A 14,108-nucleotide genomic window follows, 5' to 3' on the forward strand; every position below is an offset into this window, starting at 1 on the left:
ACTTGCCCTGTTGGCTAATTTGATTTGGGGGGAGTCAAGGTGACCTCTTTATGTCAGTCTCACTAGAATGGCAGGACAAAAAGCAAAAGGCAAAGTCCAGTAGAAGGAAAGTTTATGAAGTTGGGGTATGTGCATGCACCCCTCAGAGATGCACATGTAGGCTTCATGTGGGAACTGAACACCGAGGGAAACATCAAAAGGAACAGTTGTATTTTTCCCACTCAGCCAAGCAGCGAATTTCTGCCATGGTCTGCATGGGGAGCAGTGGTCATGGACCCAAGAGTCATCTGTACAATTTCCTAAGTTCATTTTGCCACCTTAGTGGAATCTACTCCCAATAATATGATCATAATTCCCACATTCTAACTTTCCACTCATTTTCCTGTCACCATTCTCAAATACAGAATTCTCAAAAAACTCATTGGCATCACATTTCTATGGAGGTCCTTTGTATGCATGTTAGTTCCCAAGTCTGACCCATCTCAGATTACTGCTTCATCTTCTTATTGTCTCTGAGATTATATGCTGATATTTGTTTACTATGTAAATCAGCTTTCAAAATGAAAATGATCCTATTTTTAATTTTTTAAACTTTATTTTTTATTTTTTGGTTTTGGTTTTTGGGCCACACCCAGCGGTGCTCAGGGGTTACTCCTGGCTGTCTGCTCAGAAATAGCTCCTGGCAGGCACGGGGGACCATATGGGACACCGGGATTCGAACCAACCACCTTAGGTCCTGGATTGGCTGCTTGCAAGGCAAATACTGCTGTGCTATTTCTCAGGGCCCTAAACTTTATTTTTTGATTGATTAATTGATTGTTTGGTTGTTGGGCCACACCCAGCGGTGCTCAGGAGTTACTCCTGGCTCTGCACTCAGAAATTGCCCCCCTGCAGGGTGGAGGAACATATGGGATGCTAGGAATAGAACTGGATCCCATCTGGGTCAGTCACATGCAAGGCAAATGTCCTACCGCTGCTATCTCTCTGGCCTCTGACCTTACTTTTAAAATGTCACATGTTGAGGCTGAAGAGATAGTATGAAGGTAGGGCATTTACCTTGCAAGCAGAAGGATGGTGGTTCGAATCCCGGCATCCCATATGGTCCCCCGAGCCTGCCAGGAGTGATTTCTGAGCATAGAGCATTGAGGAACCCCTGAGCGCTGCCAGGTGTGACCCCCAAAATAACAACAACAGCAACAAAATAAATAAAATGAAATGTCACATATACCTCACCCAAGATCTCTCTAATAGTACCTTTGGCTTGTTTGTTTAACTATTGTGCTAGATATTAATGGCTGTCTATTAATATCTAATGTTTATTGAGGTTTTCCTATACTACCTTTACTTAATTATATATTTTTTTTTATTAAGAACCATACTTAATGATGCTTAAGGCTATTTCCAGATCTGTTCTTTGTTTTTGTGGTTTTTGGGTCACACCCGGCAGTGCTCAGGGGTTACTCCTGGCTCCAGACTCAGAAATTGCTCCTGGCAGACACGGGGGACCATATGGGGCACCGGGATTTGAATCGATGACCTCCTGCGTGAAAGGCAAACGCCTTACCTCCATGCTATCTCTCCGGCCCCCAGATCTGTTCTTATGAGTGACTCCATTGTGATGCTTGGGTAACCATCCCTGGTGCAGGGGATTCCAATTTAGTCAGCAGGGTGTAAGGCTAGTTCATTAGCTCTTTTTTCATTTTATTTTATTTTATTTTTTATTAATTTTTGGTGGGGTTGGGTCACACCCGGCAGTGCTCAGGGGTTTCTCCTGTCTCTATGCTCAGAAATTGTTCCTGGTAGGCTCGGGGGACCATATAGGATGCTGAGGTTCGAACCATTGTCCTTCTGCATGCAAGGCAAACACCTTACCTCCATGCCATCTCTCCGGGCCCCCCTTTTTAATTAAATAATCTTACTTAATCCTTTAAAATTATGTGAGTTTAGCACCATGTTAATGATCTGAAGGTGAAAACTTTGCTATAATTTATTTAGAAGTTGGAGGGTCTGTGAATTAAATTGATAGTCTCAATTCTGAGCCCAAGCAGTTGCCCCTTTTATTATTATAACTTACCTCTTGGTATAAAAATTATATAGATTGTCGTGATTTTCTTTTGAGGTCATGCACTGATTCAGTGAATATTGACTTCTTCATACACACCAGGCAAGGACCAGGTGTTGGAAATATGTTGAAAAGCATGACAGATGAACTTGTAAAAAGCATACTTCCTCCAAAAATAATACAATCAGCTAAATAAAAGACTGAACTAAAATAATTAACTTGGAATTAACGCTATAAAGAAAAGAATGTTGTGAAAAGAAATGAGAGGAATTGACTTTGAAGCATGATTAAGGAAGACTTTTCTTCCAAGATGATAAAATATATATTTTAATATGTATATATTTATGCATGTATATATATATATATATATATATATATATATATATATATATAAATTTGGTCTGGCATGAAGGAGACAGCATGCAAGAGTTTCAGGGAGAAATATTCTAGTAGGCTAGAAGTACATTTAATAGATCTACTCCCTGGCAAGGCATTTGAATGTTAAGCTATCTAGGATTTATGACTTTATTTATTTGTGTTTGATTGCTTCCACTTCCCTTTGTTGAAATTGCTGGTCTCGGTGCCGGAGAAGTAGGGCATTTGCCTTGCATGCAGAAGGATGGTGGTTCGAATCCCGGCATCCCATATGGTCCCCCGAGCCTGCCAGGAGCGATTTCTGAATTTAGAGCAGGGAGTAACCCCTGAGTGCTGATGGGTGTGACCCAAAAACCAAAAAAAAAGAAGGAAGGAAGGAAGGAAGGAGGGAGGGAGGGAGGGAAGGAAGGAGGGAGGGAGGGAGGGAAGGAAGGAGGGAGGGAGGGAGGGAGGGAGGAAGAAAGGAGGGAGGGAGGGAGGAAGGGAGGAAAGAAGAAAAGGAAGGAAGGAAGGAAGGAAGGAAGGAAGGAAGGAAGGAAGGAAGGAAGGAAGGAAGGAAGGAAGGAAGGAAGGAAGGAAGGAAGGAAGGAAGGAAGGAAGGAAGGAAGGAAACTCTCATCCACAGATGTGTGAGGCAATTACTCTGCCACTGAGTAATACATTCTATTTTTTATTGTCATTATAGGGTCTAGTGGTGAGGGAATCGTTCCTTCAAGGTTCATTTTCAGTATTATCGCATAGTTTGAAAACTCCTTTTGTTTCGTTTTGTTTTTGTTTTTGAGCCACACCCTACAGTACTTGGAAATTAATCCTGGGCCGGAAACAGCACAATGATAGGGTATTTGCCTTGCGTGCAGCTAACCCAGGAGGGACTTGGTTCAATTCCTGAATTCATATGGTTCAATTTCTGGACTCTATGGGATCAAACCCTGGTTAGCCACATGCAAGGCCAGTGGTCTACATGCTGTCCTATCACTTTAACCCCTGACATTTTTCCAAATTTTTGTTTTTGTTTTGTTTATGTGTATGCCTTTTCGTTTTGTTTTGTTTTTGTGTTTTGTGGGGAGGGGGTTTAGCAGAGGGAGGGTTAGGTTTTGGGCAACACTCAGCGATACTCAGGTTACTTACTGAAATTTTTTATCCGCTTTCCTAAATTCGTATAAAGAACCTGGAATTATTTTCCCCTTCCCAAGTGGTCCTTATGTACAGCCAAGCTGCCAAAAAGTTTTAATCAGAGTCAGGTAATAAATGAGTATTATTGTATAAAGCAGATGGTTTGAGCAGCTTTCTGAAGATAGTATTCCATTTTAGAGTTTTTGTTTCTTACCGAACTGTCATTTCTTGAAGGCTTACCAAATTTCAGTCGTTGTTAAATGCTTCTCATGGGTTATCTCACTTCTATATAATAGTAATATGGGGTAAATATTCCAATCTACAGTAAGAAAGTTCCTATGATATACATTCTGTGATTTACCCAGTAAAACTTACAAGATGGGCAGATTCAGAATATGAACTTTACTTGGCCCTAGCATGTTTGTGCTTAAAAGAGTGTTATACTGTATCTCATAAACACATGTACATGCAAGCATTCACACCCACACACACATGGCAACTATATGTGTATGGAGGGACTATATGAAAACACAAGTAAAGTTTGAGGGTTTTTTTTTTAAGTGCATAAAAAGGATAGTTTCCATACAGAACACAGGTCAAAGAGTTGTTTGAACACAATAGTTTCTAGTATGTAAAATACCAATCATACTTTTGCTTGGATTCATATGGAGAATTATTTTTGCAGTGCAAATATTCGTTCCATTCACAGGCCATCATACTTTGCTTTTGACAAGAATGTATTGAGCCACATTTATCTCCACAGAACTTAAAAGATCATCTTTTTTTTCCTCTCAAAAGGAAATTTCCCTGTGTAAAAACTTTCAAAGAATCTGCCGCCAACTAATATAACTTCCTTATAGTTGTGTATTTATAGTAAAGCAAAATTCTTGTGCATTATTAAAAAATTATTCCATTGGGGCCAGAGATATAGTATAGTGGATAGGGTGTTTACCTTGCACATTGTTGACCCAGATTTGATCCCCAGCATCCCATATGCTCTTGCGGGAAGCACCAGGGGCAATTCCTTAGTGTGGAGCTAGGAATGGCTCCTGAGCCGTAGCATAGAGTCAGGTGTGCTCCTCAAACACACACACACACACACACACACACACACGAGTTTTTTTTATTAAAGACCTCAGAGAAAGAGGAAATATCTATTATGTTAATATGAAAGATAGTATCCATGTTATAGCTGCAGTGATGATAGGTATGCATCCATAAAAAGAAAAATTAAAAAGAAGCTTGCAAAAAATAAAGATGATATGAAATTTGTGAGGGATTTTCAGAAGAAGACTTTTAGGTTTTGATTTGGTTTGGTGGGAAAGCATACCCAGGAGTGTTCAGGGATAGTTTCCATACAGAACACAGGGCTTAATCCTGGCTTCGTACTCAGGAATCACTCCTGGCTTTGCTTGGAGACACTTATAGGTTAGCAGGGATTGAACTGAGCGCCTTGTGTCCAAGGCAAGTCCTGACAAAATGTCAAGATTTTACTCATCTGTGTAACACAGAGTAACAAACCAAGGGAATAGACAGTAATCAGATGCTAATAAAACCATAGCTCTTGGATTACAAAACTTGGACTACCAAATATGAGGAGAAAGTGAGAATAGAGAAACAGACTATCAGTAAGTAAAGACATTAGTGGAGAGTTTTGGACACTTTGATCACGGTGAGATATGGTAACTCAGGTAACATGTTTACCTAGACTGCAATAATAATTGTGAAATAAAGCAACTAGTCTTTATGCTACCCAGAATACCTTCTGTTCTTCTGCTTTCAAACATGTCAATTAGACCAGGAGTTTGGTAGCTTACTTCACAAAGAAAACAATAAAATTTCTCCCAACTTTTCAAGAACCACACAGCTATAAGATTCTGCCAGCGCTTTTAGCAGTTTTCTTTATAGTGTTTTTTTTTTTTTAAAGTTGTGATTTTTTTTTCCCACTCAAAATGCTTAATTCACTCTAGGGCTATTGCTTTCACATTAAGCTTCCTTATTCTGGAAGTGACAGTACTTTATTAACTGTATTAATAAATACAAAACCCAAGTCATGCACTAAAGTCTTAAAACTGCCTGTCTTTTTCCCCTGATAATATTCCAGTAAACAGTATTATCCTCCCAGACTGTCCTGAATGGCCAATTCTTTCCCAATTTGACATATCTCACCATGATCCAACACTGAGAACTTTCTGTATGGGATTTAAATAAATTTAAGGTCTTCATTGATTCCTGCTTTATTTTTATTAAAATAAAACAAAACATTACAGATAGAATTCAGGTGTCCCTTGATCCTTTCACCAGGCCCATTCTTTTGGAATAGATAAGAATACACATATCTATTATTCTTCAGAGGCAGTATGGTGTTATATGAACAAATGCATGTGTAAACATTTGGTGTGGGCCAGAACTATATAATACAGTAGGTAGGAAGGACATTTGCCTTAGTCCCAGCCAACCCAGGTTCAATCTCCAGCATTCCATATGATCTCCAAGTCAGCCAGGAATAATTCCTAAATGCAGAGTCAGGAGTAATCCCTGAGTATTGCCAGGTGTGGCAACGGGAAAATAAATGATGTTTCTATAAGTAGTTTAAAGATGTATGAGATCAGGAGGAGATCTCAATTGGGAGAGCACAGGCTTAGCATGTGCAAGGCCAAGTTCGACACTGCCAGGAGTAGCCTTGGTGGATCCTGAAGGCTGAAAGGTCCAACCAGTACTTCATCACAGACAAAATACCCAACTGTCATGTTCATACTAGAGAGCCAAGAATCACTGGAGATGCCCTAAAAACATGGAGCTGGAGAGATAGTAGAGGAGGTAGGACGCTTGCCTTGCCTGCAGTTGATTCTCAGCACTGCATTAGGTCTCCTCTGCCATGTTAAGACTGATCCCTCGGCAAAGAACCAGAAGCAAATCCTGAGCACCTCATGAGTGACCCATCTGCCCCCCACAATATCCATATATGCACACATCTCATGTAAATTGTAGCATACTCTGCATGTCTGGTTCAACATTTTTCTTCAACATTATCTTGTGCTTTCTCTACTTGAAACTGATAGATTTTCTTTTCTTTTTTATAAGTAGGCCTTACTTTATTGTTTTTGTTGTTGTTTAATTTTTATTGTGGCCAAAGTGAGTTACAAATCTTTCACACTGGTATTTAAATATTTAAGGTACATAGTGATCATGAATAGGGGTAATTCCCACCACCAGTGTTGTCCCCCCTCCATCCCTTTTCCCAGCATGCCTCCCACTAAACCGATAGATTTTCTCCATCCAGCTCTCGTATGTGAATTTTTCTGTCATTGCAATGCCTGTGAAAATGAAGGAGCCGATGTCTACAAGATCTTGAGCTGCTCGTGTATGACAGAAAGGGGAAAAACTTGCTTGGAAAACGTATCACTATTTCTTATTAAAAAGTGTAAGGTGGGCTCTCTTTCAAGTGTGATGGCAAAACTCTGAAGTCAAAAACATCTGGTCAAGGCTAATATGTGTTGACTGGATGAGGGTCTGAGAAGAGTTTTTAAATGCAATTATGCTCAGCATACGTGCTCTTTAAGATGCCATTCCTCTCTTCACAGCGAGATCTTGTGACATCGGTGTTGATGGCTGCATCCTTCTGCAATGGGAGAAACAGAACGAGAGGAGACAAACACAGCTTCGGCATTTGCCCGAGACAGATAGAAATGGGGGGTTCCACATTCCCTCTGTAGTCAGGGAACATTTGTTGAACACCACGGGTGAAATGGGCTCAGGAAATGCAGCTGTTTGCAATATCATTCCATTTCTGAGCACGGGCCATGGCTGAGCTTTTCTGTCTTTTATTAAAGGTCCACACACGTTCCTGTCGGGGAGGATCAAGTTCAGCACTTAGAGCTAGTTCAAGACCTAGCACGAGGGTTTAACAAGAAGTACGGGGAGTTCTTCCCAGTACCTACATCCATCCTCAGTAAGTAGCACCACGTGCTTATTAAATGCGGGCTGTTTTGAAGAAAGAATGGGATATTAAGCCAGGCATAAAACTTTGGTTTTGGGGAGGCAACATACCTTACACTCAATCTGGCTTCAGAATTTACTGAAATCAACAAATCAAAATTTGTATCCAGAATTTGTATCTTTTCCTGTAATATAGGACTCACTCAAAGATTTGGTGAGGTGTTTGAAAAACAAAGAAACAAAAGGGGCTGGAGCAATAGCACATGGATAAGGTGTTTGCCTTGCGCACAACCTATACAGGTCGAACCCTGGTTTGAATCCCGGCATCCCATAAGGTCCCCTGAACCTGCCAGGAGTGACTTCTGAGGGCAGAGCCAGGAGTAACCCTTGAGTGCTGCCGGGTGTGACCCAAGAAAACAAAAAATTAAACAAAAGAACCCTCAAAGACCTAGAGAGATAATACAGCAGGTAAAGGACTTACCTTGCATGTGACTGACCAGGGTTTAATCTTTGGGTTCTCTTAGGGTCCCCCTGATCACCACCAGGAGTATTTACTGAGTGCAGAGCTAAGGGTAATTTCTGAGCATGGCTGGGTGTGGCCCAAAAACAAATAAAAATTACTCCCCCCCAAAATAAACGTTGGAAAAGTATATCAGCTTGTGTTTGTAAAATATTAGATAATTGACCAAACACATAAGTAAATATATATCTTATTTAAGTATCTTTCCTTTAATGTGTGGGAAAATTAAGGTTTGACAAGGCGTACATTGTGTCTAAGTTATGCATCTGATTAGAGGCAAAGTTAGATCCGATGGGATTTGGTTCAAGAGGCAGAACTCATGTCTTATATGTGTGAGGCTCTGTGTTGATTCTCAGCATAGAATCTCCATTATCTCCCCCCAAAACCAACCAAACAAACAAACAAAACAACTACCCTGGTGCCTGGTAGTCCCTGAGCACTGCCAGGTGCAGCCCCACATAGCAAACATATATATATATATATATATATATATATATATATATATATATATATATTGCCTTGCAAACAGCTGACCAGGGTCAATTCCTGGCATCCAAAATGGGTTCTCTGTCTGCCCTGAGTACAGCCAGATGTGACCCAAAACCAAGAAGCTACCTACTCACTGTATTATATAGCTCCTGTCCCAAAAGTATATATTTCTGTCAGTAACTTGATAATCTCACTCATATGTGGAATTTAAGAAAAATATAATAAGAACACCCAGAGACAATAGAGATGAGAGCTGGAAGGACCATTCTTGATAACAAGCTTATCACAAAGAATGGTAAATGCAGTCAGAGAAATAACTACACTAATAGCTACTATGACAACAAGAGAGAGGGAAATAACAATGCCTGACTGGAAGACAGGCAGGGGATAGGAGGAGGTAGGAAATGGGGTACAGTGGGGTGGCAGGAATGTTGCACAGATGAAAGGGGGGTGTGCATTTTTATGGCTGAAACCCAATTACTCACATGTTTGGAACCATCGTGCCTAAATAAATTATTTAAAAAAAAACTTGATAGTAACATAATTGTGTAGCAGGATCAAAGATCATTGAACTTAAGCCTTGTCTATCTTTATTAAACCAACAACATGAAAAGTGCTTTTATAATAAGGCCCTTATGTCAGTTTAGAAATGTAAGGTAGCTATAAATGTTGGAGCTATTTCAGTAGTTTACCCACATATATCTGTGGAATCCTATACATTGAAATCAACTTTAGGAAGCAACTAATCTTCAATGTTTCTGCCTAATTTTGACTTTATATGTTCTATAATAAACATAAAATAGACAATTACTAACGATATGGGCTTATGAACTATGGCTTACCATCTTGATACCATCTACAAATAACTTCTCCCATCAGTACATGTGGATATTTATATTTATATATATGTGTGTGTGTTTATATGTATACATCTATGCACAAATAAATAGAAAAATTACCATATCTTGTTCTAAATGTGGTTCTTGGTGGTAGGAAGGACAGTGGTTACAGTTGGGTCTAATTAGGTGGTAGGAAAGAATAGAGATAAAAAGCAATAGGCATTTTATTTTTAGCATACATGGCAAAAACTGATTAAGTGATATAATTGTAGTTGTGGATGGTTATATTTTTGTGTAACTATTGCATTAAAAGATTCATAAAACTATAAACAAAACAAACTACTGTCTATCATACTCTTTTTGTTTTCTTGTTAATAGAATCACTTAAAATTTTCAGAGTATTTGATATTTTTATCATCAGGGACAATAATAAAGTAATTTGATTTGGTATGGTAGATGACCCAGCTTGTGAGGTGTCTAATGATGTTTCTTATGTCGTGATTTTCTCTTTTCTTTTTTTGGTATATGTTGATTGGTGTTTTGAATGTAGCATCAATGAAGAAGGTAAAATCCCTTCGTGATCCATCCGCCAAAATGTCCAAATCAGACCCAGACAAATTTGCCACCGTCAGAATAACAGACAGCCCAGAGGAGATTGTGAACAAATTCCGCAAGGCCATCACAGACTTCACATCAGAGGTCACATATGACCCCAACACCCGGGAGGGTGTCTCCAACCTGATCGCCATTCATTCAGCTGTGACTGGTATCTCAGTGGAGGAAGTTGTGAGTCGAAGCGCTGGCTTGGACACCGGCCGCTACAAGCTGGTAGTGGCAGAAGCCGTGATCGAGAAATTTGCCCCAATTAAGAGTGAAATTGAAAAACTGAAGCTGGACCAGGGCTATCTAGAGACAGTTTTGCAAGCTGGGTCAGCAAAAGCCAAAGAATTAGCCTATCCCATTTGTCAAGAGGTGAAAAAAATGGTGGGATTTCTCTAGACATTTCTATCTAAGCACACACACAAAAAGATGTTTATATCTTGTGTTCAGAACACTCTAATAAAGACAGTGTGTCCCAATAAGAGAAGTTATATTTGGGGGGGATGTTTAATTTGGGGTACCTGTTTATTGGCTTCAGTTGATGAGTAATATTATATAGCCTTCAAATCAAGCAATGTTCTAAATCAGTGATCCTCAAACTACAGCCCGCCGGCCACATATTGTATTTGTCCCCATTTTGTTTCTTCACTTCAAAATAAGACATATGCAGTGTGCATAGGAATTTGTTCATAATTTTTGTTTTTACTATAGCCCGGCCTTCCAACAGTCTGAGGGAGAGTGAACTGGCCCCCTGTTTAAAAAGTTTGAGGACCCCTGTAAAGGAACATAATTATGTGACTAGGTTGAATAGATGATTGCAAAGACATGATGGTACTTACTTAAGTACCTTGCATGTGCCTCAGGTCTAGAACTGTGTATGGCACCCATCCACAAGCACTCATTAGAGTGGTTCATGAGCACAGAACCAGGAGTAATCCTAAACACTACAAGGTTCAACCAAAATGCTATAGACAAAAAAAAAAAAAAAATCATTGTGTGAATTCTCAGTGATTTGAGGTATGCTTCTTGCTCTGAATTGATCTTCAGAAAAGTGACTGAGTTGGTAGATGTTTGGCAAATAACATCATTTGTATTTCTCTAAAGTGTATGCTTTCACAAGTGCCCTCTTTTTTCCAGCCCTAAAAAGCAGTGTATAGGGGCTGGAGAGATAGCACAATGGTAGGGTGTTTGCCTTGCACTTAACCTACCCAGTATGGGCAGCAGTTCAAATCCCGGCATCCCATTTGGTCCCCCGTGCCTGCCAGGAGCAACTTCTGAGCACAGAGCCAAGAGAAACCTCTGAGCACCACCACTTGTGACCCAAAAATCAGCAAACAAACAAACAGAAAGCAGTATATAAAAGTCTTAAATTTTAGGGGCTGGAGTGATAGCACAGTGGGTAGGGCATTTGCTTTACTTGCAGCAGAGCTGGGTTCGATCCCTGGCATCCCATATGTCCCCTCACCCCCACCCCCGAGCCTGCCAGGAGTCACTTCAGAATGCAGAGCCAGGAGTAATCCCTGAGTACCACTGGGTGTGGCCCCAATCCCCTCCCCTTAAATAAAGCAGACTGGATATCATGTCCCTACAGCGGTAAGGCATTTGCCTTGCATGTTGCCAACCCAACATGGACTTGAGTTTGATTCCCACCATCCCCTATGGTCCACCCAAGCCTGCCAGGAGCAATTTCTAAGTGCAGAGTCAGGAGTAACCCCTGAGTGCTGCCAGGTGTCGCCCCAAAACAAAAAGATTAGAACCTATTTTGGGTTTGTTTTCATTTTGGGGGAGAAAGTAGGTGGGGAGGAGGAGGAGGAGGTTAAATACTTGGCTGAGCTCAGTGCTCAGGACTTATTCCTGGCTCTGGTTAAAAGAAATGGCTGCACACGAGAAAGATACTGGTCTTGCCATCTCATCACTGATGACCTGATTTTCCTGTGCACTCTACATGTGTTTTTTTTTTTTATATATATACTGGGTCTTTTAACATTTCTATGGTGACAAAAAGTCTCTTCCGAAACTGGACTAAGAGCAGATTGTCTACCACTAGCATGTCACCTTTTCCAAACCCCCTTAGCTGTACAGTCTGGAAACGTTACTGTGAATCATTCTAAGCCCTTATAAATTAACTATCAGCAGTTCGGCTGTATTAGCTGGGCAGGGATTATCTTTTTTCTCCGAGGGAAAAAAATGGGATTTATTGGTTAGTGATTTATTCTCAAATATCGAATTCTGCATTGTGACTAATGTTTACATGGGAACTCTTTGTGAAAGGCATACGATAAATATAATATCCCTAAAATTTATGTGAGGACACATAGAGATACTAGCTAACAAATACTGTGTGAGCATAAAGATGAGTGATTAGCTAAGGTGTTTGGGAAAGAATATGATGGATAGTGGAGAAATGATTTCTGAACAGAAGATGGCATGTAGAAGCGTTTAGGGGAAAATGAAGACATAGAGCATATAAACAAAATGAGAATGGAAATACAAACTTGACATATTATGTGTAGCTAGCAAAACAGATCACTCTGTGTGGATTAATCCACAGCAGTGAACAAGTATTTTATGGAGTTGTAGTTTTCAGATCCCATTTAAGCACCAGGAACTAGAAATCAGTCAAAGTTTCAGGCTCTTTGTCCCAGAAGTAATCATGAACAAAGACTAATTTATTTATTTATTTTGGTTTTTGGTCACCCGGTGATGCTCAGGGGTTACTCCTGGCTATGCACTTAGAAATCGCTCCTGACTTGGGGGACCATATGGGAAGCCAAGGGATCGCCCTACCACTGTGCCACTGCTCTGGTTCCACCACAAAAACTCTTGAGTCTCTTCTGGGTACATCAGCTATGCTGTTAGCTCTGGATTACTCAATACAGCATCTAGCGGTTAAGCTCTGTGGTTTGGAAATAGTTTTCAGTGGTCAGTAGAACCCCAATGTGTTGTGAAATGCATTGTCTCTTTATACCTCCTATTCCACTCCCCTACTCACACATACACAGTTAACCAGGCAACAGCCATCTTTTTCTGAAAGTGTTTCTGAAAAGCAGATGTTGTGACTTTATATTCCTCTATTTAAAATAAACCAACTCATTTTACTCAGTCATTCCCTTATTTACGTATCTAACTTGATCATATTTTGTAATACATTTGTAAATACAAATTATCCTGGGAAGAGAGTTACCTCTATTTTCTCTGGGAATGCAGTATGAAGAAGTGTGTGCACCTGATACGAATACTTGATTCCCTCAAGATAGCTTTTCCCACAAACAAAAGTTACACAGATTTTATTCTAAAGTCAAAAAATTTATTTCCTGGGACCAAAGCGGTAGCGCAAGCCGGGCGTAAGGTATCTGTCTGCCTTGTGTTCACTAGCCTAGGACAGACCGTGGTTTGATCCCCTGGTGTCCCATATGGTTTCCCAAGCCAGGAGCGATTTCTGAGTGCAAAGCCAGGAGTAACCTCTGAGTGTCACTGGGTGTGACCAAAAAACAAAAACAAAAACAAACAAAAAACAAAAACAAAAGATACTAATAAAAAAGAAAGAAAAAAATTTATTTCCTGAGATCATAGCATATACAACAATCTCATCTACATATGTTTATCCCTCAGAATGTAAGGGGACCAAGTTTTATATCATAAAGAGTAAAACAAAAAAATATTCAATAAAGACATATTATTTAAAAAGAAAAAAAGATAGCTTTTCCCTCAAACCCATCCTGGAAGAACAGTTGTCAGTTCAAGTTAATGGGTTGTCCAAGACTATCTTGCAGCCTCTTTCAAAAAGATTAGGAGTTACTGTAATTGCTTTAAAAAATAATCATCGGGGCCTAAGAGATAGCATGGAGGCAGGGCGTTGGCCTTGCATGCAGAAGGACGGTGGTTCAAATCCCGGAATCCCATATGGTCTCCAGAGCCTGTCAGGAGCGATTTCTGAGTGTAGAGCCAGGAGGAACTCCGGAGTGCTGCCAGATGTGACCCAAAAGCCAAAATAATAATAATAATAATAATAATAATAATAATCATTGTGGGGCCGGAGAGATAATTGCCTTGCAAGCAGCAGATCCAGAACAAATGGTGGTTCGAATCCCGGCATCCCATATGGTCCCCTATGCCCGCCAGGAGCGATTTCTGAGCTCAAAAGCCAGAAGCAACCCCTGAGTGCCGCCGG

The 14,108-nt window shown here is 40.2% G+C and overlaps 1 protein-coding gene across 1 annotated transcript in view; it reads left to right on the top strand.

The window, feature by feature from the left end:
- WARS2 (tryptophanyl tRNA synthetase 2, mitochondrial) overlaps positions 1-10,336 on the top strand; it is a 124,734-nt gene extending 114,398 nt beyond the window's left edge. The window contains exons 5-6 of the mRNA XM_049765933.1: positions 7,384-7,502; positions 9,888-10,336. Coding sequence (XP_049621890.1) covers positions 7,384-7,502; positions 9,888-10,336 — 568 coding nt within the window. The remainder of the gene's footprint in view (positions 1-7,383; positions 7,503-9,887) is intronic.
- Positions 10,337-14,108: the final 3,772 nt, after the last annotated feature.

This window comes from Suncus etruscus, chromosome 19 (genome assembly GCF_024139225.1).
Source record: "Suncus etruscus isolate mSunEtr1 chromosome 19, mSunEtr1.pri.cur, whole genome shotgun sequence".
NCBI lineage: Eukaryota > Metazoa > Chordata > Mammalia > Eulipotyphla > Soricidae > Suncus > Suncus etruscus.